General features: G+C 41.8%; 1 protein-coding gene across 6 annotated transcripts in view; it reads right to left on the bottom strand.

The window, feature by feature from the left end:
* Positions 1–921: 921 nt before the first annotated feature.
* SLC4A4 (solute carrier family 4 member 4) overlaps positions 922–25,908 on the bottom strand; it is a 251,234-nt gene continuing 226,247 nt past the window's right edge. For 4 of the 6 annotated variants that reach the window (XM_054029025.1, XM_054029029.1, XM_054029024.1 and 1 more), the window contains 7 exons: positions 20,469–20,647; positions 18,693–18,765; positions 13,491–13,559; positions 11,568–11,741; positions 9,282–9,443; positions 3,123–3,202; positions 922–1,477 (listed from right to left, as the gene is read on the bottom strand). In XM_054029025.1, coding sequence (XP_053885000.1) covers positions 1,372–1,477; positions 3,123–3,202; positions 9,282–9,443; positions 11,568–11,741; positions 13,491–13,559; positions 18,693–18,765; positions 20,469–20,647 — 843 coding nt within the window. In that variant the 3' untranslated portion in view covers positions 922–1,371. Of the gene's footprint in view, positions 1,478–3,122; positions 3,203–5,825; positions 5,923–9,281; positions 9,444–11,567; positions 11,742–13,490; positions 13,560–18,692; positions 18,766–20,468; positions 20,648–25,908 lie in introns of all 6 variants that reach the window. The other 2 variants (XM_054029027.1, XM_054029028.1) reach the window with 1 other exon arrangement.

Genomic DNA, 25,908 nt, shown 5'->3' with positions numbered 1-25,908 from the left:
TACAAGAGAGGATAAAAAATACCTCATTCAAAGTGACATTTGCCTGCTTTGTTTAGAAGCAAAGTAATGTGGATATTTTATCCATTTAAAAAGATGCATTCTAAATGGTATCTTTGTCATGGTGGATTCTAAGTTCTATACACAATGGTGAATGGATCTGGGGGAGTACAGTACATTTATCTGCATTCAGAGTGTAGACTTTCATAACTGATTGGTGGCTTTCCTAAGTAGGAAATGTTATGGATGTATATATCCAGATAAGTAAGATTAAAAACTATCTTCCTCTTAACCATATGATCATGGTGTCCACGCTGTATTACATGCAAATGTGTACAGCCACACACGTCTGTACATGAAATAATTCTAACTGTACTGTATTGGAAAGCAACAAAATTAATACAATCAGCATCTGTCCACTGACACTACCAGTCAGTACATCAGTTATTGCCATTAAATGCAAGTCTCTTCCTACACCACACAAGAGTTAACCTACATCCTGTCACCTTCATGTACAGCTAGAGTCTTTAAAAACAAACAGAGGCTTCAGATGGAAGGTATTATTAAAACTGATCCAGCCCTATGCCATGACTTGGAGATTGTGTAATTTTTGTAAAAATCACATTATATATCGTACAATACATTTTTACAGAAGCCTGGCATCTAGCAATAAGAGGTAGAACTACTCCAAACTATATGTTTCCTGCTGCAGGAAAAATTCATTTTTCTTTACAGTAATTAAAAAAAAGTTTAAAAAATTGACAAAAAAGTTGCAGGTTAGGCCCCATAATTTAAACAAAATAATCTAGGAAAATAACACTCTTCAGTGTACCTGACAGATAAGTCCATTAAAGTGTTCAAAAAAAAAAGTTGCATAGGAAAGGGACATTTCAGAACACAAGCTACAACGCTGGCAATACTTTGTCTGTGCTGGGAGTGAAGTACCTTTAAGTTTTCCTTCTCTTGACACTACAAGTATAGACTTTAAGAGCAAGTTAGTATAGCAGCACTTTCCAGTAGTGTAGTAAAGACATTGAATTAGCCTGGAGGTCAGTTTTGTTCTGCCAGACAGAAAAAAAGAAAAACAAACACTGATTCACAACTAAAGTAATGTCAGTTCCTCTGACATTTCACAACGGTATTTATAATATATCCTTAATACTTCTGCCCTCTGCTTAAAAAATGAGAGATGCGTGTGTGTCTGAGTGACAGAAGGCAAAAACGAATGTTGGTGAGTGGAAAAACTGGGTGAGAAAGGTAGAGGGAAGGTACAGTGTGTGTCAGATTTACCTATGCGGCAGGGAAGCAGAGAGCATTTTAATATTTGGCTGGTGACAAAAAAAAAGTTCAGTATAAGTTTAACAAACAAAAAAGTTACAAAGTAGTTTCTGTTCCCCTGCTCCTCCAGAAATAACCATTGTCTTCAGGCTCAAGTTCTATTCTAATTTGAGGCACAACTTTCACTGGAGTTCGTGGAGGGCTGAAAGCAAAAAGAAAACAAGGTAAAACATATGGACTGAATTTATGTTTCTAGTGCATTTTGAAAGGATCAAGTGATTTCTCCCCAACTCCTTCATTACAAAATACCACTTCTGACTTACCAGTGCATGCAACTATTGACAAGTCACATGAAAATAAAGTGCATTCACTATGTTTTAACATGAGGGAATCTTAACATTTTACTTCTTACGGGCCAAATAATGCTTGTTAGTCTAAGAGATGATGGTATGTCTTGAAATGGGATGAATAGTCAAGTCTCACTCAATTCATGCATAAATAATAGCATATTCAGGATTTTAGTCCTATGTATATTAAAACAGCCCAAATATTCAGTGGTGGCTGCAGTCTGTGGTATCTATTCCTAACACAATCCTACATGCCTTTATAAATCCAACTTTGGGGCTTAATCCTGCAAGAAGCTAACAATTCTCCTGCACTGAATAATTACAGATATGTATATTTTATTTCATTACACCTGAGATCCATCATGTCATGCACTCAAAATAAAAAGCTGCTGCTTTTTGTTTTAACATGAAGAGATCACTTGCTAATCTTTGGGAATTCTTGGACAAAATCTCTCTGGCTGTTTGAGTAGTAAATTCAATAGTCTGACTCTCCCACCAGCAGCACTGCAAGGCCATGTCAGTGCTAGGCTCAGAACCTACTGAAACATGCTACTGCAGCCATGTTTAAACAGGGTGATTGGTTAAAGGGTTTTTTTATCACAGTTCCCACTCCAGTGGGGACGGGATTTTCTTTTTCATTGTGGAAACCTGTTTGTGGCCCTAGTTTGGCCAGGTACATAAGCACTTACTCCTTAAACGGCAGCATGTGTGTAAGTACCTGGCTGAATTGGGGCATATGAAACTCAAGTTACAGACTATTACTTAATAGGCTATCCCACAATCTGCTGCTACTCGAGGGGCCAAAGTCTGGGTTCTGCGCTCATAGCACCTGGGTAAAGTGCTTGTGAGCACCTCACCCCCCTGAAAACCAATCCTGGAGAAACCTCACTACAGCCTGTTGCTCCATTGCTAGTGAAGGTGTTTGGGAGGGAGGAATGTTAGGCAGTACTGCTTGGGACTCAGAGAGCCACCACCCTCCTCCTGTTCTGGAGAATGCTCTCAAACATACGAAGGAGGGGCATCACCATCTCCTGAATGTCTGGTCCTAGTAGGCATGCGCACCCATGCAGATAGATGCAGTTAAACAACAGCAAGTACCTCAACTTTCTTATACTGTGGCCCGGCATAATTCCTTACAGGTACACACAGTCTGTCTTGATACACAATTAAAGAAAATCCTATCGGTCAATGAGACGACTTTGCTTTTGTGGCCACAATTGTTTCAGGGTAATAAGTTCCTCAAGGTCCCTCTGCTAAGTTATAACTCAGCTTTTATTATTTGTGGGTCCTGATACAATTAAGTCAATGGCAAAATTCCCATTAACTTCAATGGGAACTGGATTGAACCCCATACAGATGATTTTTTTTTTTTTTGGCCCCACTGCAAAGCAAGCCTCCCTTTCAGCCTGGACCTATCATATACCTCATGAGAGCCACACCTCCATTGTATTTACTGAACGTACAATACATCTCATGAGACTGTGCTGTGGAAGCTCCTACCTTGGCATAGTGTGTGACTGAAGGAAAGGAATTTTATCAGCACGATGTATGGCGTTCAAGGAATGTTGGTGATTTTTCTCCTGTTTAAGAAAAAACAAAGTCGTTTGTCACAGCATTCAGCCATTAAAAATATGAAGTTCCCCTCCAGCAAGTCCCCAAATATTTAACCATGGAATTTCACAGATTCCGAAAAAGCGTGGAAGACATCAACAGAATCAAGCTGAGACAGTCAATTGAAGGGAAAAAACTTCTGCCATCAGTGTGACACAAAATGCTGATTTTCAAACCTCGTCACTTTGCATGCACAGAGGCAAGTTTTTGGTTGCAGTTTAAAAAGTAGATACCCATGCACCCACCACTACATGCATATTTCATTGGCCCAGCACTGTTTGAAACTTCACCTCTAATGTTCTGACCAACCAAACACAGCATGAAAACTCACTCCATACTTAGCTGGAGGGTGGTGTAATTAGGGCTGCAAAATTCAATTTAAATTTTTTTCCAACTTTTATTGATTTAAATTTGTGGAAAAATATGGGAGGGTCAGAATAATTTAATGATAGCAAACGCAAAGATGGAAAAAATTTAAGCTTTGTAACTGTTAAGACACAAGTTGTCAACACCCCGTCAAAATCTACAGAGTAAATATCCTTAAATCAAACTCTAAGTGCATTTTTCTTACATCACCTAGCTGCAAATTTCAATTATCAATGGATAATGATGAAAACTGATGTTTACCAACATGTACTGATAAACATCTAATCCTTCCATCCTACTGGATGAATTAAATATTTGTAAACTGCTGTGAACATGCTGCAGAAGTATTATTATGCTTTCAAACAAAGCCTTTCGCAGGATGATACCACAGTGTAGACAGATACCAGCTACTCTCTCAAGAGCAAGAAAATCCTCCATTATAATTTTTGCCTTGCCAATAAATAAGAGTCAATTTTATTTTTCAAAATGTAAAAATACATCTAAAATATTTATTCAAGCCACTCTACGTTTTAGCTATTCACCACTCTGAGTGGGAAGTGCTCTGATAATTTGACTTGTTATGAAGATCTCAACAGATCCTGAACTATAGTAATACAGCATTATGCTAGTGAAAGATTAGATTATTTTTACATGCACAGACATTGCAAAGGGGGTCAAAGTGGGATCATTAGGCTGAGCGCCATGATAAGCCACCCTCCTGTAATTCTGTGCAGTTCACCATATTGGGTGATTTATTTTTCTGGTATATCTGATCAGCAAGGAGGCTGAATCAGATTTTACATCTACAGTACTGGGGCAATGTCAAAATAAAAATCATATTTGAAAAATGCTTTTGCCTGTCACATTAACAACACTTTAAATTATTCAAATGGAGTAAGTTGTGCAACTCTAATTTTTAGCATTTCAGGCCATTTGATCAGTGAAACAAGAATTGTCTGCATCACTTTTTGGTTCTCACAATCACAATAATGCTGTTGTATTTGGATTTCTATCAATTTCTATACATATCCGGTTTCTCTGTCTCTTTAACACACACACACACACACACACACACACACACACACACACACACACACTATTATAGGTACAATTTTCAAAAGCACCTACATCTCATTGGTTACAATCAATGGGCCAATTTAAGATTGTAGTGTCGACAAAGCCTAAGTCACGTGCGCACTTTTTAAAATTATATCCTCTGGGCCTAAACATTGACGGAATTCCTTTAAACAAAAAGGAAATTGGATAGCTATGAAATTTCAAATTGCAGTACAACGCAGCCATAAGCTTCATCAACAGAGAACATAAATGAAGTCAAAAAGAATTTACTATTTGACCCTTAAATGCTCATTGCCAGCACCTCAATAATTGTTTTAATACAATAATTTGTGTTTCCCCTCCAATTCCATTATTCCCAAACAGCATTTTCATCTACTGCTTGTCATTTTAAAAAGCTGACACAGACCCCCTGAGAACTCATGGCAATTAATCTGAAATTCCAGGCTTATTAAACAAATTATAACACTAGAAAATGCAAATGGCTATAAACAAAAGTTAAAAAGGGGGAAAAAAATATAATCAATTGTGGATATTCGAATAAAAAAAACCAAACGCAAGTCACCTAAGAAGGCAAATATGTTAATACTGCATGGTTTAAATGATCACCGCCTTGTCAATTAAATGATTTAAGAAGATCAATGACAGGCCTAATTTGTTAAGCGCTGATTTTTGTGATTGTTTGGAACCTAAGGAAACAAAAACAGTAATGGACAGTGGTGCTGTTTCTACCCGCTGCAATCCAGAACATTAACAGCAAGGGAGAGAAACCAAGTAGATACCACACCAAGACACACACACATACACAAAAACAACAACAGCCAGAAATGGACTGGATGATTTAGAGGGTTAGAGAGAGAGAGAGAGAGCTAGCGAGAGACCTGTTAGTAGCTGAGTAGAGGCAGTTAAGGTGGCGGCACCAAGAAGGATAACACAAAACTTGCAAAAAGAAAAAGAAAAAAAACAAACCTCCCCCAAAAAACTAGAGGCCTGAAAATTGTTTTAAAAAGGAAAAGAGAAAACTTCTAAGGGATAGGACAGATCTTTGTTTTTTTTTAATTCAGTCTCTGTGTGCGTATATACACGTGTGTGTATCTTTTTGGCAGTGCAAGACACACTCAAGCAGGCATGCAAGAGGTTAGTTCTACTCACTGTCGGAAGGTTTGCTATCACTTAGGAAAGGTTCCTGTTCCATGATGTCCATTGGAATTTTAATACTTGGGACTTTTTCTGAGTAGGGGCAGTCGGACTGTGAAAGAAACGTGCAAAAGGTCTTAGAACATTGCCACTGCTCTCTCTCTCTTAGTGTCCCCCACATATTCAATCCATCCTTCACAGCGCCACTGGCGGAGAGGAGTGAGAAAGGGAAAAAGGGATCGTCCACCTCAGTCGTTTCCATGCGCTCAGCAGCCCCGTCACACCATACTTCCCCTTCCCTTACTACAAAAGCAAGACAGATTAAAGACACACGCAGTGGAGCTTTCCACCTTCTGTCCCGCCCCTTGTCCCCAATTTATAAAACTCTGCCCTGTGTCCAGCTCAAAGATGCCAGAGGGGTAACTGCCCCAAGCTGAATGGAAAATACAGATGTATGCTGCATTCTCAGTGAGAAATCACACAGGACTGCGGCGTGTGAAAACCCATCAGAAGTATCCCTCTGCTGCCATTTCTTTCTGAAATGCCTCAGGGATGTTTCTTTTCCTCTGAAGTTGCTATAACTGAGATGGGCAGAGTCCCATAGCATCCCCTGTCAGGTGGGCTTTCTTATCCCCCCCATTCAAAAAAATGACCAGTCCCAATTCCAATTCAAGTTACATTTAATTTAGTTCCCTACTTCCACACTCCATGTAAGAGCTTTTATAATCCAGCAGAAGCATGACTAAGCAGCTAGCACCATCACACAGCACTCTGAGGTATTTTCGGTGCAGAGAGGGGTTGCCAGTACTTTAGCAAGTGAGTCCCACATGTTTTCTCCCTGAGGGCCCTCTCTTGACTTTAAGGGGCTTTGGCTCAGACCCGTAGCAACTGATAAACACCTTGTTCCAGGAATAGTGTACCGACAGGAAAGGCTAGACTCTATTAATTTGGATTGCCATTCAAGGAAACAGTTAAGCACATACTTAAGTCCTATTGACTTCAGTGGAACTTAAATAACACGCTTAAAAGTTAAAAGCCTTGGTTACCCATGTAAATAAAAACACTTTCTCATAACTGAGGAAGGGCATACCAGCACTTGGGAAAGCAATTAATATTAAGTTGCACTTTGCTAGAAATGTTTAGATATTGTTCCTGAAAAGATATAGGTCCTGCATTGATGGACCCGGCACAGTATGCCATTTGAAAGGTTGGGTAGGAAGACCTTGTACAGAGGTCTTGTGGTATCTGTACCGATTGTTGGGTATTTTACAAATGTTTCTAGTGGGAATCTGGTACATTTCAAAGGCAAAACATTTGCTCTTCAGAAATATTTTTGTGAGCTTCAGTTCTGACAGGGATGGTTTAACAGCAAACATCCAGAAAGGTAGTGAAGCCATCCCAAATTACCCTCCAACAAATCACAGTTGCCAGGCAAAGGAATATAATAAATGTGATGAAAACACTGACACTAGAGGTGGTTCTTTATACATTACCATTTGCAAGAAAAGAGATCTCAAATCTCAATATGCAAAAAAAAGAAAAGCATTAAAGGTTTTGCATCTTCAGCATTTGGCAGCTCTGACAAAGTACTAAATGTGAATCCTGATCTAAACATACTGGTCCAAAATTTTTTTTTTTTTTTTTAAAGGAGTTACTAGTAATTTTTGGGAGCCCAACTTGAAACACTTTCATGAGGTCTGATGTTCAGAACATGCTCCGCTTCTGGCACTCCTTGAAGGTGTCTCATGATGGGCACCCATGTAGGCTAGGGAACCAGGGATGGGATACCTGCATGTGCTTCTGAGCTGTTCCCGCCTTTGCACCTAATTGCTAACAAATCCTTACTTAGAACTCAACAGGTCTTGCCTCGTTCATTCTCTCTAAGGCCATATATATTCTATATGCCCTAAAATGTCATCTTTGGACACGTGTTCATTGATACATTATACCCAACCTGCTTTGTGCCATCTCCCAAGGGCAGGTTTATAGAATAAAAGAAAAAAATATACCACCACATACTATCTGCAGGAATCCTGTTACAATGAGTGCTGAAAAAAATGTCCTAAGAAATGTTAACTAAAGGGAATGTTAGGTAAGCCAGCCTCCCATACAACCAAATACTGTAAATGTCAGTAACTAGATATCCTGAGTAAATACACAACAGTCACAACCACCCTGCACTCAGGCGTACTGCTATAATCATTGAAAGTGTTAGAAATCAATCCAGTAACTTCCTTTTCATCATGCACAATGTGTCTTAGCTCCAGTGATGTACATGGAACGTTGTTGGGCCTGGGGGCAATGTAGGACGTTCTGGGAATATTATAATGAGCTGTCTGACATGGGCTGGTCCAATGGATCAGCTGATTATGGAGCCTAGAAGCAGCTTTGAAACTTGCATCCTATGGGCTGACTGGTGGGATAATAGAGTGCACTGTAAAAGTACCTGTATGAAATTTCTAAGTTGAATGTGCAATTTGTGCTATTTTTTCACCTCTTTCTTCTCCTAGGAGGAGGGGCAGCATTCCTCTTCAGGGGAGCATCCTTCCTCTCCCAGCCACAGGAGTCAGGTTCTTCATGGAGCAGAGGAAGAAGTAGCCCCACTAACACTAGCCCAAACTCTCTGCCTCATTGTACTTTAATAGTTAAAGCCCCATTGTCCTTTCCCATTGTCATTCAGCTGGGGGTAAAGAGAGCCAACTCCCCAAGAGAAAGAGGGTGATTTAATAGACAGGTGACCTCAAATTGAGCCTTGGTAGGAAAATGCTTTAAAGGCACAAGGGCAATATTTTTGTTTAAGTGCATATGGAACAAAAAAAACCCAACTGAAGTATTCTAAGGCACATGGATCAGTCACAGCACTTAAGAGCAACATTAGCAGCTATGCTTCATTATTTTAATGCACACGACAATCAGAGATTAGAGCTCCGAGTAAATCACACTCTAGACAGCCACTTATCCTCTCTCAATTTTCAAGCCAGGATTACCAGCCACAAATAAAAGACCTTGCAGAATGTGACTAAGCAAGTCACATCTTTGTGCGCTTTTAAAAATGAAATGAATGAATTAAAGAGCTGTGGAATACTCCAAACAAGTGTATTATTTTCGCTGGTAGTGGAGCTGGTTGCCCAGAGCTCTTACATCCTAAAGAGCAAAACAAAAAACAGAAGTGAAAGAGTCAGGGCGTAAACAGACTAGGGGAAGAGAGAGCACTCAGAACATATAACATTTCAATAGACACGGAGTAGAGTGTGCTTGTGAAAACGGGACTCTTGGTTCTCGGAAATGAACGTTCCGCCAGCGGAGGTTAGGGACATCTGAAAGATGACAAGCTCAGGGCCAGGTGCCTGCAGCGGGTAAAGATCATGCTGAGTCTGAGTCAAACTAGGCAGGGAGGAGGGAGTGCACCTAGGGACACCCAGTATTAGCTAGCTAGAGGTCATTACTTTACGATGGCAGGAAGCTCCTTACATCGTCATTGTCACTATCCAGACTGCCCTTCTTCTTTTTCTTCTTCTTCTCATCCTCTTTCTTCTTCTTGTCCTTTTCTGGAATGACGTCGTCAAGGAAACTGAGGTCATGCTGGGAGAAGACGTAGTCCATGGCTTTTCTGACGGCCACAAGCGCCAGGATCTGGTGGGACAGAAATTCAGCATTCCCTTATTTAAATGTTAGCATTCCCCTAACTCACTGAGGACATTACCTTTAGTCAGGGATTCTGGCTTTACCCTGTGTATTCAATCGGACACTGTTCTTCACAAATGCCTCAGTCCTGTCTGCAAATTAACACGTCTGAAATCTGATAGGCTACTGCAATAGCTCACGTCAGGTTGGACATCTAAACCCTGGAGCTGATTTGGACTCCAGGTTTCAATGTCTTAGGTGACCACAAGTCAGAGTAAACAGGAATAATATACAGGGTTACACTATAACCTGTCACAGGTAAGTTACAATTCTACCCTGAAAAATGACTTTGGAAAACATGGCATTGAGTGGTTCCATGGTTACTGTGTCCCAGTTATTTCTGTATTAAAAGGTGCTTGGGTTACAAGTAAACAGGATTGATTTCTCTAACTGCCAGTTCTTCAAACTTAACTTGGGAACTAAAAGTCTAGCTGGGTTCTTGCCTTCTTGTGAACCATCACCAGCAACTGAAACTCTGCAGGCCAAGCCAGGCTCTCAGTTACCCCTGTGCAGCCCTATCGCGTTTCGGGGGGTTGCACAGGTGTAACAAACTGGGGATGTGTAACTGGAGTCCATTCAGATCTCTGCTTATTGTGCACATGAGGAAGAGAATCTAGCTCAGTGTCTCTCAGATGCCTTTGCTAAATGTTTTTACTCCTGTTTTGTAAAGATATGGCTCTTAATATGCCAGCAGACCAGATATATTGATTTTAAAGGTATCTTTCTACATAGGAATGTTTCCACAGTGGAACCACAGTGAATTTTCTTAACTGCATCAGCTTTGTTCCTTCTAACAGCATCGACACAAGAGTAAATGCGTCCCATTATTTTTTTTCTCTGTTTCTCTCTCTCTCTCTTTTTTAGACAAACCATACATTGTACAACTACAGTTGGCTTTGACTCACCTATTAACTAAGCCTGAAATAAGCTAAGTTTAGCCCCGGTTTCATGATGAGCCATCCGGCATGAGCCTAGCTGAAATCTGAACTGTCTTTAAGCTGGAGGCTGGACTCTATGGAGTATACATTAATGGAGGTATTGTTTCGGTCACAGTAGGTTTGGAATGAAACCCTCACTTCCAAGCGTTCTAGTTATACCAAAGATAAAACACATAATAGAGAAGGGCCTGAGCTGTGCTGTTTGGTTTTGCAGCTAAGCTCTTCCAAGGATCATGTGTTTGTGTAGGTGTGTCTTCAGGTTTGGGGATTTGCTCTGACCCATTATAAAAGAGAACCTGCTGCAAAGTGTGCATTTGAATTCCCCCGAAGTGTGGGAGTGTTGGGGTTTCTGGTCTTGGTGCTCTGGTTGGTAGCACCAAGACCAGAACCCCCAACACTCCCATACATGCTTATATGGTATGAGTAAATACCATACAAGAGCCTTATACATTTACACAATGATATATTGGGTGAATAATTTGTCCTTCAACATTTACTCAACATTTTAGAGTGAATCTGATGTAATATTGAAAAATAAAAAACACTTCCCCAAAGCTGGAATGAGTAAATGAACCACTGTTAATTTTTTATGACACACAGTTCCAAGGAAAGCCGACTTCTCATTCCTGACTTAGTCAATTAACTTTCTCAATTTCCCCACCCTGAGTTACAGCAGCACACAAGCAAAGGACACGGAGGACAGCTCTGCCCTCAAATTCCTTCGCTTTTGTCAGTTTGTGTTATTCAGAAGCAGGGAAGAAGACTTCTGTGCAGTATTTAATGTGAACTATCAAGGGAAAACAATGCACTTCTTATATGTTAACATAGCTCAGAGGGAGGGTGTGGGAAATCTGACTGTGGCAGCAAAAATGGGTCAAAATTAATTGTGGTTTCTTGGGAAAAAAAATTCACTTTATGGACCCATTTTCCCAAAAAGGATTTGCGAAAAAGCAGCCACGAACACGAAGAGTAGAGGGCGCGGAGAGCATCCCCTTGTAATCTTGTATCAGTGTGATGGATGGACTGACAAAAGTTCTTTGCTAGGGGTCTACCAGCTTAGCGCTGTAATGTGTTTTGTGGGGTGCTTTAAGTAAAGGGAGCCTGAAATGAAGTAGAAACTGGACACACCACCTACCATGACTGGGAAGATTATAGCAGCCACAGTTGACTTGAGGATCCAGAGGAGGGCCAGACACACCACCTGCAGGAACGTGAACAGGTGGACCCGGCGCAGCGGGACATGACGCAGATAAATGAAGTCAGGCTGATGTTTCAGAGGCATCAGAAGCAGCTTCAGACGATCCATGAACTGAGCGGGAGAGGGAAGAAAGAAAAAATTAAATGATACAATAGAGTAGCTGATACACAAAAAGGAGTGATAAAGCATTGTTGACCCTTAATTTGGGAACTAATGGTGACCTGCTCTTCCTGCAATAACAACACCCACCCTTGCCCCCCGTGGCTGAATTCTTTCCATCTTAAGTAACCTTTATTTTCTGCACAATAGGCAACATTTTAAAACCTGGGTGCCTAAAGTTAGGCTCTTCAATCCATATTTAGGCAGCTAAATAGAAGTTACTTGATTTTCAAAGGTGCTAAAAACCGGTAGCTCCCATGGATTTCACTGGGATTTGTGGTTGCCCAACACTTCTCAAAGTCAAGCAAGTTCCATTAAGTTTCAGAGTAACAGCCGTGTTAGTCTGTATCCGCAAAAAGAAGAACAGGAGTACTTGTGGCACCTTAGAGACTAACAAATTTATTAGAGCATAAGCTTTCGTGGACTACAGCCCACTTCTTCGGATGCATATAGAATGGACCATTCTATATGCATCCGAAGAAGTGGGCTGTAGTCCACGAAAGCTTATGCTCTAATAAATTTGTTAGTCTCTAAAGTTCCATTAAGGTGCCCAAATATGATTTAGGTGCCTAACATTAGGCATCTGGGTTTGGAAATGTTGGACAGTGTGTAAAATGAGAGCCTAGGGGCCAGATTCTTAGCTGGTGCGAAGGGTATAGTTCTGTAAGAGTGGCATTGATTGCCAGCAGCGGAGGACCAGCAGCCTGAGGAGCTGGTAAGAGGGGAAGTGCCTCTCGCCCTACTGGAAGAGACGGGTTGGAGCGAATCCCCAGCCAGGATTTCCTATCACTCAGAAGTTGTCCTTGGACAGCTGAAAAACAAAAATTTTGTAGCACAAGGGCCACCTGGGCCAGAGCACGGAGAAATTCTGCTTGGAAGAACCAGGGGTAGTGAATATTACAATTGACTGCTTGTCCCTTGCCAGAGCACTGGCCTGATGCCTGCTTCTGGCTGATTCTGAAACCAGATTAATCTCAATCTAGGGGGTGAAAGGGCCATTTTTAAAAGGACTAAGTAAATTCTGAATGCATCCACAGAACATGTAGTCTTTTCCCATTAAAACTCTGCTAAGTGGAGAAGAAGTTTGCAATTAGCAGGTGATAGAAAGTAACAAAACCACTTCCAGCTTCCTAATGCCAGTTAAAGCGGCTGCCCTGGCAGAAAGGCTCCCTTATATAACATTTCCTCAGTGACAAAGAAAAGGGGCTCGACTTTGCTCAGTTATTCCCACCAGTTCATGCTGGAGAATAATACCACCTCAATAAATCCTGTTAATGCAAAGCAGCAGGCCCAGTTACAGGCCCGAGCCATCTAAGAAGCAGGACTATGGCAAGTGAACACGCACTGTTCTCAGCATTTTTGTCAGGAAGGGGCCAGAGAGACGGTTTTAAATCACCCTCTGAGAACACACTTAAAAGGGTACGATTGCTTCTTGTGGCAGTGACGCTGCTCGGAAGACCGGAACTTGGTGCTCTCCTGTGGAAAGTCTGCTTTTATTTGGTATCATCTACAAGACAATATTTGTGTGATAATATTTGTGAAGCCTTGGTAAGAGCCTTTGGAATGAAAATGAGGTGGAGGAGGGAAAGGGCAAGTAGTTAAAACAAGAGCAATGGTTAATGATTACCATCCTCTTGACAAGGTCCTTTAAAGAATCTACCCTTAAATATCAGAGTGGCTTTGGTTGCTATGGGAACTTACCTGCACTCCATTAAGGGAAGCAACACCCATGTATAGGAACACTCCATAGAGCACAGGCATCGGTATAAACTAGGGGAAGGAAAAGAACAGTGGAAAAACTACAGTGAATAACCTCAAACAATCATCTAGTTGGTGCACAGAGAGTAACATAATTCATATCCTGTGCTAACCCTGAATTTCGTACGCACATGAGTAATGCCAAGTCATAGAAATTAGCAAGTTTTATATAGTATTTTAGTGAATGGGAGAGCACTTGTGTTGAAAATAAATAGCTAAAGGGCAGATGTAATTACATTGGGAGACAACAGGGCTCATACAACACAAAAATCTGCCCAACAGAGAAGGGAAGTGAAGCCAGCCCAACCAGGAGGCAGAGTCAGGGAGTGGGAAAACGTTCCAATAAGGTTAAAAGTTTTTTAGAAGTTGTAAAACAAGCCTGTGTCCCTTCACTTGTGGGTTTGAATAAAACTGGATGCAGAAATGCTGCCTCCCAAAAGGAAAGACTATATTCCCATCATATTGCCAGCCTCTGGAAAGACTAGAAATCTGCAAAGAAAGGTTGTTCTCACAAGAGTTGCAAACCAGAGATTAGATAATGATGTGAACCAAACCTCTTACTCTTTGTCCAATCCTTGACCCACGTTAATTCATAACTAGTCACGGGCTAACAACTGTGAGTCATCATCTCACTTGCCAAACCTGCCTTCCAAACACCACCACCACTTTGCACTCACATAAGTGGCAAGCCCAGCCCACCCTACACAACAGGCCCCTTTGCAGTAGAATGGGTAATGTTTAGGCTGGATGCTGGGGAACCAGACAGGGAGTGGGTCCACCCTCTGCATCACACATAGCCTTGCTCCATGTGTGCTCCCTGCATGGCTTAGAGGGGTCAATGCTAGAGGAGCCCCCACCTTTGTAGCTATCCCACTCCCTTCAATATAGGCTATTTCAACCCACCATGCATCTGCCAAGTACCCAGCCCAGCTGCTTGGTCGGGATCTACCTTTAATTGAAAGGTCTCAAAGTGCTTTATAAATATTCATTGATTAGTACAAACCCAATACCCTTCCGAGGCAGGTGATACATAGGGATCACTTCACCCCCCACTGAACGCAATCCCCCTAGCATGGGATGGAAGCGGTTTCAAAGCACTGAACCACATTGCGGAACAGATGGCAGCACATGGAAATTAATTTTTTTTTTAAATCTGGCACTCCAACTGCAGACAAAAAGCCTTTATCAGCAGCAAAATAACGATGCAGCTTGCCAAAAAATGAAAGAGTCCCTCAGCTGAGCAGCAAAGTTATTTGTAATAAACATGACATGTGGTTAATCAAAATATCAGACGATGGTCCAAATACAAGATTTGCTTAAAATCCTTAATATAATTTCTTTGACACCAAAAGAGCAGTGCCTGCATCAGTCACCCTGCAGTGAGAAAAGCAGTTAGTGTAATGACTCGCAACCACCACTGCAGGGCAGGCATTGCACATCCAATGCCGCTCTGAACTAAGAGTACATTCCAGTTTTCTTTTGAGCGACACATTTCTTTAACATCTTCGATGCACAACTTTTAAAGCAGGACAATAGAACGTTTTAGTGTATTCCCACCACATTATTATTAACCCTTTCCTAGGTTATAAACACAGTAGCACACAAGTACTTCCTTAGGCCTTGACCCTGCAAACACTTATGCACACACTTAACTTTAAAAATAGAAGTAGTTGTGCTGACGTCAATGGGACTAAAGTTAAGCATGTGCCTAAAAAGAACAGGAGTACTTGTGGCACCTTAGAGACTAACACATTTATTTGAGCATAAGCTTTCGTGGGCTACAGCCCACTTCTTCGAAAGCTTATGCTCAAATAAATGTGTTAGTCTCTAAGGTACCACAAGCACTCCTGTTCTTTTTGCGGATACAGACTAACACGGCTGCTACTCTGAAACCTGTCATGTGCCTAAAGTTAAGCATGCGTAAGTTTGTGCAGGATCCAGGCCTTAATGAGGACGTGCTGCCCATTTCTCAACTGTGCCTCATTTCCCCACCAGCTTCTGCAAGTCTCTCTGCTGTATATTGATCCTTTGTTGTGGCTTTGTTTGCAGCACTTGCTTCACTGAATGTGATTCATTTATATTCATTATTAAAAGCTAAATGAGTTTCCTGCAGCCTGCTTGCCGCAACCTTCTGACAGCATGCTGTAGGAAAGGAAAAAAATGATCACTTTGTGTTGTTTGCATTACTGTGGTGTCTGAGGGATAAGACGAGACAATGTCTCCTAAAGCAAGATGGGTCGAAAGTTTGTGGAGATCTTAGTTCAGCTCTTAAGTTTTTCTGTGCTGTTTCTCTCTCTCTCTTTTTTAAAATAAAAAGTACTTGAATATCATCGCACTGTTTCAGAATAAACAAACACATAACTCACTCCTCGGTGAAGTCTAGGTAGAGTATCATGCTTAAGCTAATCCAGTTGTGTAGGAAAAGTGCAGTGCTTTAGTTCTGGAAGATTTCAGTCTGGCAATGTATTCTCTGGTAAGGGAAGGGAGTGCTAGCTGACAGACTCAAAGCAAACCTGTTGCTGGCCAACTAAAGAAAAAAATGTATTTATAGGAAACTGGTTATCATTCTCTTAGCAGGAACTAAGATCTGCCATTACTGAGTAGAAGAATCAGGGACATTAAAAAACACCCAAAACCGCAGTAATGCAGTTATTCATTTCACTGACTGTTTTATTGAATTTGGGCTTGTTAGTATTCAATTTACTGTTGGCATCATAAGGTGTGTAGCTTTGACAAGGCATTCCACGAAGCAGTTCTTACAAGAGCAGAATCCACTGCTGAGTTTTGTTAAAGGTTCTGGAATTTTGCCAAGTAACTCCTAGTGACCTTAATGGGAATCATACAGATCTATCCCACAAACTTTACCCCATACACGTCCTTCAGGCAAGTGTGTAAAATGATCAGTGAACAGAGCAATCCTTGCTTAGAAATATAAAAGTTCATCGGGGACAGCCACAAAGTAACAACCAAATACATCAAACTAAGCATGAAATTAAAGACGGGGGGTTGGGGGGGGGGGGAGAGAAGAAGAGTTAAGAAGAATCATGATGAGGAATTTACTATTGTAAAACCAGCCACTGAAATCTAGAATAGGAAAGGTTTGATTTTTTTTTTTTTTTTTTTTTTTTTTTTTTAAAAGCTTCTTCTCTTCCCCTTCAAGGTACTTGGTACCACCGGCCCCTCCCCATATTTGGTCCTGCTGCCTCCTCTCCACCCCAGGGTCACATCTTCCCCTTTGCTCACTCATGCCTTTCCAGGACACTGCTCTCTGATTAATACACATAAAGTTCTCATTTGCCTTCTCCCTTACAATACCTACCTGTTACATCATTCAATTACTATGGCCCTGCCGCTGTTTCTATATCGTAACGTATGCTACTGTTCTGCACTGCTCCCGACCGATTGTGCCTTTAAACTCTAAATCCGCAGGGCTGGGACTTGTTTGGCACAACTCTCCTGTTCCCCATTACTGTCTATATCTTGGATGCTATAAATAAATAATCGTCATCACAAAAGTCTAATACACGAATAGAAGAGTTCCTGCACCGGAGATGTGTAACTAGCTTCCCTAGTGTTGTTCTATGATCTAATGATGTATTAACGGTAACCTATATATATGTAGCTGTAGGCAAATAAATCCCAGATCTCAAAAAATAGGCAAACATCTATGTTGTAGCAAACAGACAAAAACCCAAGGGGAATGAATTTTAAAAAAAGAAATCAGAGGCAGAGCTGATCAGTGCCTGGGCGGAACTCTACTAGCTGGCCATCAAGAAAAACGGGGAGATTAAGAAATTGTATTTCTAGGATATCATCCTCCTCATATGCATACACTTTGCATACTGCTTAGGTGGGCAGTATTTCTGAGGGATGGAAATATTGCTGATTTAAGAGGAGAAAGCCTAGAAGTTCAGTTCTCTTGGTTGTTCTGTTCAAAGGCAAAGCAGGTTTTATGAATGCTCTGACAGCTGGACCTAAAGGGCTTAAATCCAGGCCCACTGGAGTTAGTGAGAAAACTCCCGTTGACTTTAGTGGGGTCAGAATTTTAGCCATGGAGTAGCTCTGTTAGTTCAGACCAGCTGAACTTTATGGATTGCCAATAATTCTTTATACTCTTCATCATCTAAGTCATGTCTACACTCTGAGTTGTAACACCATGAGCTGGGTGCCAAATGCAAAATTTTCTACACTCATATGTGAGATCACTAAAAAGTTATTCATGGCAATTAATGTACTACAGGAATTGGATTCCACAGTACTAACAGGATGAGCTAAAGGATTTGTCTTATTTCAGATATGCTCAATGATTTTCTGGTACATACAATATGTGGATGCCCTGGATGCATGCATAAAGCACATCTCACATCATATCCATCCCTCTGATGCATGCTGAAGAAACAATCCTAATTCTTCACCTGGCAGCCTCCTCCAAGACTATAAAGTGAAGTCACTCTGGCTTCTAGGGGAGTTTGGAAAGGGAATCAGTCTGAAACTTTCTCTGTCACCCCCAGGCTAAGATAATCAATACCACAGTACTGCCGTTCCTTCACCTCCCATTGACTCAAAGTGCAAGGACCAGATTCAGTGGTATACCTGACTTCTTTGTGCCACACCACTGATGCAAAGCAGTATTTAAATAGCTGTACACATACACTTATATAATTTCACATTTCTTTTTCTTGACTATACATTCATTGTAAACCGGTGTCTTCCATGGAGCAAATACATTGTGCTATCAACCATGCTTCCAGCATGGCTCCAAGAAGCTCTCTAAATTTGTCTGCAGTATATTTTGCATGAGCACATGCATGTGGCAGATGCATGAAACATATGAAGTACAATATAACAGTGCTGCACGCAAACATTTAAAGCAACTCTTGTATTAAAAGGATACAAAAAAACCCAATCTTAAAATTTCTTGGCAACACTGTATCAACCTACAGATAAACTTTTTAGGAGGAAAAATCATGTATTTTAAGCTCTCACTAAATTATAAAACTACATCAATAATTCTCCCTAATCTCCTTTTCCATACTGCTATGATGACAGTCTTATCATAAAACAGTCTGTTATTGCAGTGTGGGCAGCTTCCTGATCTTTCAGTGTCCCAAGAAGGAGGAAAAGGGGAAAATTTAACATATTTACCTTCAAGATGGGAGCCATAAAGACTGACACACCAGTGAGAATGAATACAATGATTCCAGTGACTCTCTGCTCCCTGAAACCAAATCAGACAGTTACTGGTCTAGCTCCTGCTTTAACCTAGGTTTCATTCTCTGTTCAACTCTCCAAAAAAACAAAACAAAACAAAAACAAAACACCAGACTCTAACGATTAGTTTTTGAGGGCAGATTTTCAAAGTTGTGTGGCAATGGTACGGCCAGAAACATCATGCACACACGTTGAACATGCACACTGTTTGCTAATGCAAAAAACATGTATTTGCACGTCTGTCCAATTGCCTGATTTGTGGGTGCAGCAGTTTGCACCCATCTTTGAAAACCTGGCTCCTTTGAAAATGGAGACAATTCCCAGTGTCATTTTTACTCAGATAGCTAAATAACAAACAAATTACTGGCAAATCAGTAGGATGTTACAAATCAATTTTGGGGGAACATGTTTGAAAGCGTAATGTCACAAGCCATCAACGGGCAGGCTAAATTCTTTGTATGTGATTGGCAGCGGCGGCTTCAGGCACCAGCACTCCAAGCGCGTGCCTGGGGCGGCAAGCCACAGGGGGCGCCCTGCCTGTCCCTGCGAGGGCAGCAGTGAGGCAGCCTTCGGCGGCTTGCCTGCGGAAGGTCCCCCGGTCCCGCGGATTCAGCGGCAATTTGGCGGCAGGTACGCCGAAGCTGCGCAACCGGTGGACCTCCCGCAGGCATGCCATCGAAGGCAATCTGCCTGCTGTGCTTGAGGCGACAAAAAAGCTAGAGCCGCCCCTGGTGATTGGCAATGTGTGTTATACGCGTATCAATGATAAATCATTGGCTACTGATTCATTAGTTGGTGGCATATTTTGAATCCTCGTCTAAGAAGGAAACCACAATTTTGTATGCTGGTCAGCACACTTACAGAAGAAAGTCATGCACTATTGGTCTGACTTTCTATGGAAGTGCTGAGTGTCTGCACTTCTCATTGCCCTCAGGGGGAGCCAGGGTTGCTCAGCGAGTCTGAAAATACACTGGCCAACATTTTCGAGTATGTAAAGTTAGGTACCTAAATTCACATTTAAGCACCTAGGTAAGTGGCCTGAATTTCAGATGCACAGCTGCTCCGGCTCAAGTCACTTAAGGCCACTCGGTCTGGGTACCTACATATTGCATTAAATTGCCAGATTGGGTAGAGCTGGTTGCTTTAGGCGCCACAAGTTTGATTTTTTTTTGGCCACTGAATTTGTTCATGTACATCTGTCTAATTTCCAATTACAAAATGATCTGTAATGACATTGTCCACTTTCCCATCCTCAGAAAGCCTGCTCTTATCATTACAGATCAGCTTTTCAAAGCCACCCAGGGAAATTTGGCCACAAAACTCCCAGAGGAGTGTGGCTAGTCTCCTAGTCAGTTTTGAAAAATCTCAGCCTACATATTTCACTCTCAAAGCAGTGAAAAACAATATATAACTTTTATTAAAAGTTTGTCTCTCTCTCTCTCTCTCTCACACACACACACGTTTTAAGACAACTTTTTTCCCTTTTAGGAAACAACCCTGGAGAGGATCTACTCAATACAAACTTCTAAGCGAATACAACCAATGAGGACTAAAGGAGTTCTGAGGAATTCTCAGCTAAGCTGAAAATGTGCTGTAAATCTCACATCTCTTCCTCTTGAGTCTCTCTGCCTTTGCCCTGTTTGGTGCTAGATCACTTACAGCACACACTGATCTTTGCATGCAAACAAGGCCGCTTTTGGTTTGCCGTACCTCACTCCCAGAAACTTGGGTTGTTCTCCAGGTGCTGAGGTCTCGGTCTCCATCTTCAAGCTATCGATGTGGGCAATGGAGATCACAGTAGCAGCAACGTACCAGGGCAGGGCCATGAAGGAACATATAATCATCAGAATAGCCACCCAAAACAAATCCAGATGATAGCCAGCACCTTTCTGTGGAGAGAGACAGGCAAGAAACATTCTAGTATTCAGCTAATCATCAAACGTTTTAGAGCACCAGGACCTTCTCATAGTTCTAGACTGATGGTAATTGCACACAAATCATCTTGATCAGAAGTTAGCAGAGTATGACCGGATGACCTTCAGAGGCTGAATTATCAATGTACACAGGTATATAGTACAGTGGTGGATGACTTAACAAATAAAGGGGGTAGGCAGCCTTGTGAGGAAGAGATCAAAATTGCAGAAAGTCCACCAGTAATTAATTGATCACCATATATACAAAACATGCACATATACTATATGCGGGGAGGGGAGTTCAAGCCCACTAACCAGCAAAATAATTCCATACAAAGGGTATTAGTCAAATCAAACTATGGGCTGAGAACAGCTACAGAAAGTAATACAAACCGGCAAAAATTAAGACTGGATGCACACTGAATCTTGGCAGGAATTTAAACTATCCAAACAATATTATGTTCAAGTACTAAAAATATATATATTTCCTGGGTATAATCTTGCAGGGTATTTCAAAGCAGCTCTAGACTGTCTGTTCTTTCACTTGGTAATACGCCCTTTTAAAACCCCTCCCCCCCCCAAACACACCATTTTATAGTGCTATTTTTATAGTTAACTGTCCCCCTTACTTTATTAGCGATTGTATTGACAAGGAAATCACATGCCAAGACCCCTGCAAAATGATCTGTAATGACATTGTCCACTTTCCCATCCTCAGAAATTCTGCTCTTATCAATCACATGTCCAAGACCCCTACAAAACTGCAGCAGTGTCTTAGAAAACAGAATGGTCCATTTGCACCCCATGAGATTGTTATGGCAACAAGAGAACTTGGAAAGTGCTGAGGCATGGAGCAACTACCGAAAAAGCAAGACAGTGGTTTATAAGGGAGAGTTAGCTGTTATCCTACAGGCCCAGTTACAACAGGGCATTTCTCTAGACACAGCAGAAGGCCAAGAGTTATATCCTGCTTGTGCATATAGGTCTAGTTCAGGGGTGGGCAAACTTTTTGGCCTGAGGGCCACATCGGGGTTCCAAAACTGTATGTAGGGCCGGGTAGGGAAGGCTGTGCCCCCCAAACAGCCTGGCCCCCCGCCATCTATCCGCCCCCTCCCACTTCCTGCCTGACTGCTCCCCTCAGAACCCCTGAACCATCCAACCCCCCCTGGCTCCTTGTCCCCTGACCACCCCCTCCTGGAACCACCCCCATCCAACCTCCCCTGCTCCCTGTCCCCTGACTGCCCCAACCCCATCCACACCCCCGCCCCCTGACAGGCCCCACGGTACTCCCATGCCTATCCAACCCCCGCCACCCCAGTTCCCCATCCCCTGACCGCCCCTCCCCCCCAGAACCTCCGCCCCATCCAACCGCCCCCTGCTCCCTGTCCCCCAACTGCCCCCCAGGACCTCCTGCCCCTTATCCAACCCCCCCGCTCCCTGTCCCCTTACCATGCCGCTCAGAGCAGCAGGACTGGCAGCCATGCCGCCCGGCCGAAGCCAGCCCCGCTGCCGCGCTGCCTGGCAGGAGCTCACAGCCCCGCTGCCCAGAGCGCTGGCAGCACGGTGAGCTGAGGCTGCGGGGGAGGAAGGACTGGGGACTAGCCTCCCTGGCCAGGAGCTCAAGGGCCGGGCAGGACGGTCCCACGGGCCGTAGTTTGCCCACCTCTGGTCTAGTCATGATCACAGAGAGCACATTTACAGGAAAGCCTCAGACACAACGTCAATTAGTGTGAAGGTGAATGCAAAGCTGAACAAATATCTGCAGGAATGAAGTGACTCATTATTTGGAAATCCGTCATAGAAATGAAGGCACCAAATCATCCACGGGCTGGATACATTACATGCATTTTCTCCTTCTTGGGCTCTTGTGTTCTGATTTACAAAGCATCCACAAATCCTATAGATAGTTATTCATAATACAAATTCCACACATCCATCCACATAATGGAAGCCCTTACTCCTTGCAAAGATCTTTTCATCTGATATTAACAACTATGACAGTGTCTTTTTCTGAAAAGTCACCCCCCAGCTAGCTTAACTGACACCCTGGACATCACAAAGCTTTAGAAACCCAGGGTACCCCTTAATAAAACCAGTCCACAGCTTAACATTAGTTTTAAGAACCTATTGTGAAATAAGTCACTCTATGCATCCGAAGAAGTGAGGTTTTTACTCACGAAAGCTTATGCTCTAATAAATCTGTTAGTCTTTAAGGTGCCACCAGACTCCTTGTTGTTTTTGTAGATACAGACTAACACGGCTACCCCCTGATACTATGAGCATAATGACTTACTAAAGTCTACCTGACAGCACACTTAAGCTAGAAGGGTTATCAAAGCCAAACAGTGCCAAAAGTCAATGTTTACCAACAGTTATCACACTGTGGTATCGAAGATCCTGTACTTAGAACAGGAAGCAAGTGCAGGATTTTAGTGACTGCAGTGGGAAAATGCTGACTTCATAAATGGCCACCACGGTACTTTATTTTTACGAACCGCCTCCAGATTTGTGTACTGTTTGAGATTTTCAAAGCAATCTAGGGGATCATTAATTTTAAAGGGAGGATGGTGTCCAGATTCTCCAGGCTGCTTTAAAATCTCAATATGCGGTCTTCTAATAACTTGAAATTGCTTTGGAAATTGAAATTGAGAAAATTATTGGTATACATAAAAAGCAAGCAGACTAAGAGAACAACAGAAAAAACTCCAAATCAATGAACCATAAGGGGTGAGACAGGAAAGGAGGGAGCATTATTAAGAATGGGATCTACAAAATTTCATATTTTGAAGATTAGATGTTTTAAGATCTGTTAAATTTGAGTTTATTAGCAGTAACAGGTGAGTCAGACCTGCTGAGTGATGTTCTAGCAGGGAAAGATACCTGGCAAGACCTGAATACTGTCCATTGTTTTCCTACCACGTGTATCACTTTACCTTGGTTAACAGGCCAGCAAAATTCAGTCTGCTAGACAGTGATATGCTGCCAATAGTGTAACAAGGCACTCCCACGAAAACTGTCCCCACTTTAGCCTGCCAGTAGATTTTATGTACCAGGGCCATGTTTGCTGCTGAGGAGCAGAGAGGGACTACAAATCCATTTATTCCTCCCTCCCCCCCACCATTTAAACCAAACATGTTCTCATAACCATAACAAAGGAAGCAGGAAACAAATTTTTACATTAAACAGCACTTTGGTCAAAAGTTTATACTTTGTTACTGGAAAAAATATACAGTGTGTTGCTAGAAAAGTAGCATTCAGTTTGTATTAAACTGAACTCAAGTTGGCATGGAGGCGTCGACTTTGCAGAGAGGGATGGTAGGAATTCTTCCCCGGCAGGTTTTTTTTTTTTCTTTAAATACCTGCCTATTAGATTCAATCTACTCAAAAGCAAGAGAAAATTTATCTCTTCAGAGATACTTTAATGAGCCCAGGGATGTCTCTCCAGTAGTAGCCAGAATAACAGTGCCTCTGTCAGAGGCAGGGAGATTACTCCAACTTTCCCTTCAATTTGGTGGTAGAATTTTAATGAGCTCCGAGGAGAGATAGACCCCCACTCACCCACAGCATATCACTGCTAGTCATCATTTAAGTGGTAATAAACAACAACTTCACCGGGAAATGTACAGGAAACCAAAGAGCCTGAATGACCAATACTGCTGAGACATTAGTCCTGAGGAGGAGATGGACGCCACCAATAAAAGGATGCCGTTTTCAGTCATCCACTGCCTCCCTGAGGCTTACTCCTAATGGAGATAAAATGGCTACATTTGTGAAGCAGCATAAATGCTGGGTTGGCGAGAAGAGACACTGTCTGAAATGGAGGCTATAGAAAGGAAGTTCACAATCGTGGGTGAGGAAATAACCCCCTGCAAAATGCATATGGACGCTGATTCTACCTTTTGGTGGATCTTCCAGAAAACTGTTTGTACAGTTCATGGCTGTACCTAGCCTCCATATTCACTTTCTTTTTATGGTGTTCTTCTAATTAAGGTTAAAGAAAGGCTTTAACCTTTAGGAAGCTATGTGAAGAATAATAATACATGGATGGCCTGGAATAAGATGAACTAGGGCTGATGTTCACCTTGCTAAAGAAATAAGGAGTCCAGAAGTATATTTTATGCCAATCTCAGCAGTCAGCCAGCATTTCTTGATCCAGATCCCAATCAAAGGCAATCTTTTAATAAAAAACAAAACAAAAAACAACAAAAAACATCTTTCCCTTTCCCCTATTATTCTAACCCACTCTTTGAGGTCAATTTCAGGTTGATCCTAAATCTTCATGTGTTGTGAAATAATGCCAATCGTTACCATATCATGGTAATTATATTATTTATTAGGTTCACACTAAATAATGACCCCAACATAACCCTCATTATGCATCAGTCTTTATTCCTACATTCCAGCCCTTTTAAAATGCCTCCCGTCCTGCAGAAGGGAGAGTCCTTTTTACAGGAACTCAATATTATTCAATGGAATTCATCCTGCAGGGCAGGCAAAACTCTATAGAGTATGAGAAACTGTAAAGGGCCAGTTTAGAGCGTTTATTTAAAAAATATCATTATATACCATATTGTGACTATATTAGTGACTACAAAGTTCTTTAAAGAACATTCATAAATGGGCAATTGAGGCTACTTTCTTATTGATTCTAATTAAAGTCTCTTCACTTTCTTTCCTTGTAGTCTACTGTGCAGTTAAACAAAAACAAAACAAAACAAAAAAATCAACTGTCACACTGGGGTCTGCCTGTTGGCATTTCCAGTCTAGAGTGGATTTACCCCACTATCTCATCACCCCAAAGTCTCCGAGGCCTAGATTCTTAATATCAGACAGTCAGACCAACATGCTGAGTTCACTCAGGTGTAATGGTTATACAAACAAACCTTGTTTTGCATATTGCTTAAAGCTATCGATCAGTGATTTCCTTGCACGATAACCATGCTATTAAATATATATTCATAGGGGCTTGTCAAATCTACAGAAACTTTGCTCATTTTGATAAGGCAAGAGAAACCCTTGACCCTTATGCTGTAATAAAAACAAAACAGTCAAAGCAAAAATCAGCTCCAGTCCAAGGTTCCAGCTTTAAGGATCCTTTTACTTGAGAGAAAGGCAGGCTTTAGAATGAACAAAAACCCCTATGCATGAGCCTACCAGCAAGCATAAGGTCAGGTGGTATCCTCAGCTCTATCCACTGGATTCTAGTTACTGCCCAGTTAATTCACATCATCTTCCCA

The sequence above is a fragment of the Malaclemys terrapin genome, chromosome 5 (assembly GCF_027887155.1).
Source record: "Malaclemys terrapin pileata isolate rMalTer1 chromosome 5, rMalTer1.hap1, whole genome shotgun sequence".
Taxonomy (NCBI): Eukaryota; Metazoa; Chordata; order Testudines; family Emydidae; genus Malaclemys; species Malaclemys terrapin.
This window is presented reverse-complemented; position numbering and strand designations above follow the sequence as displayed.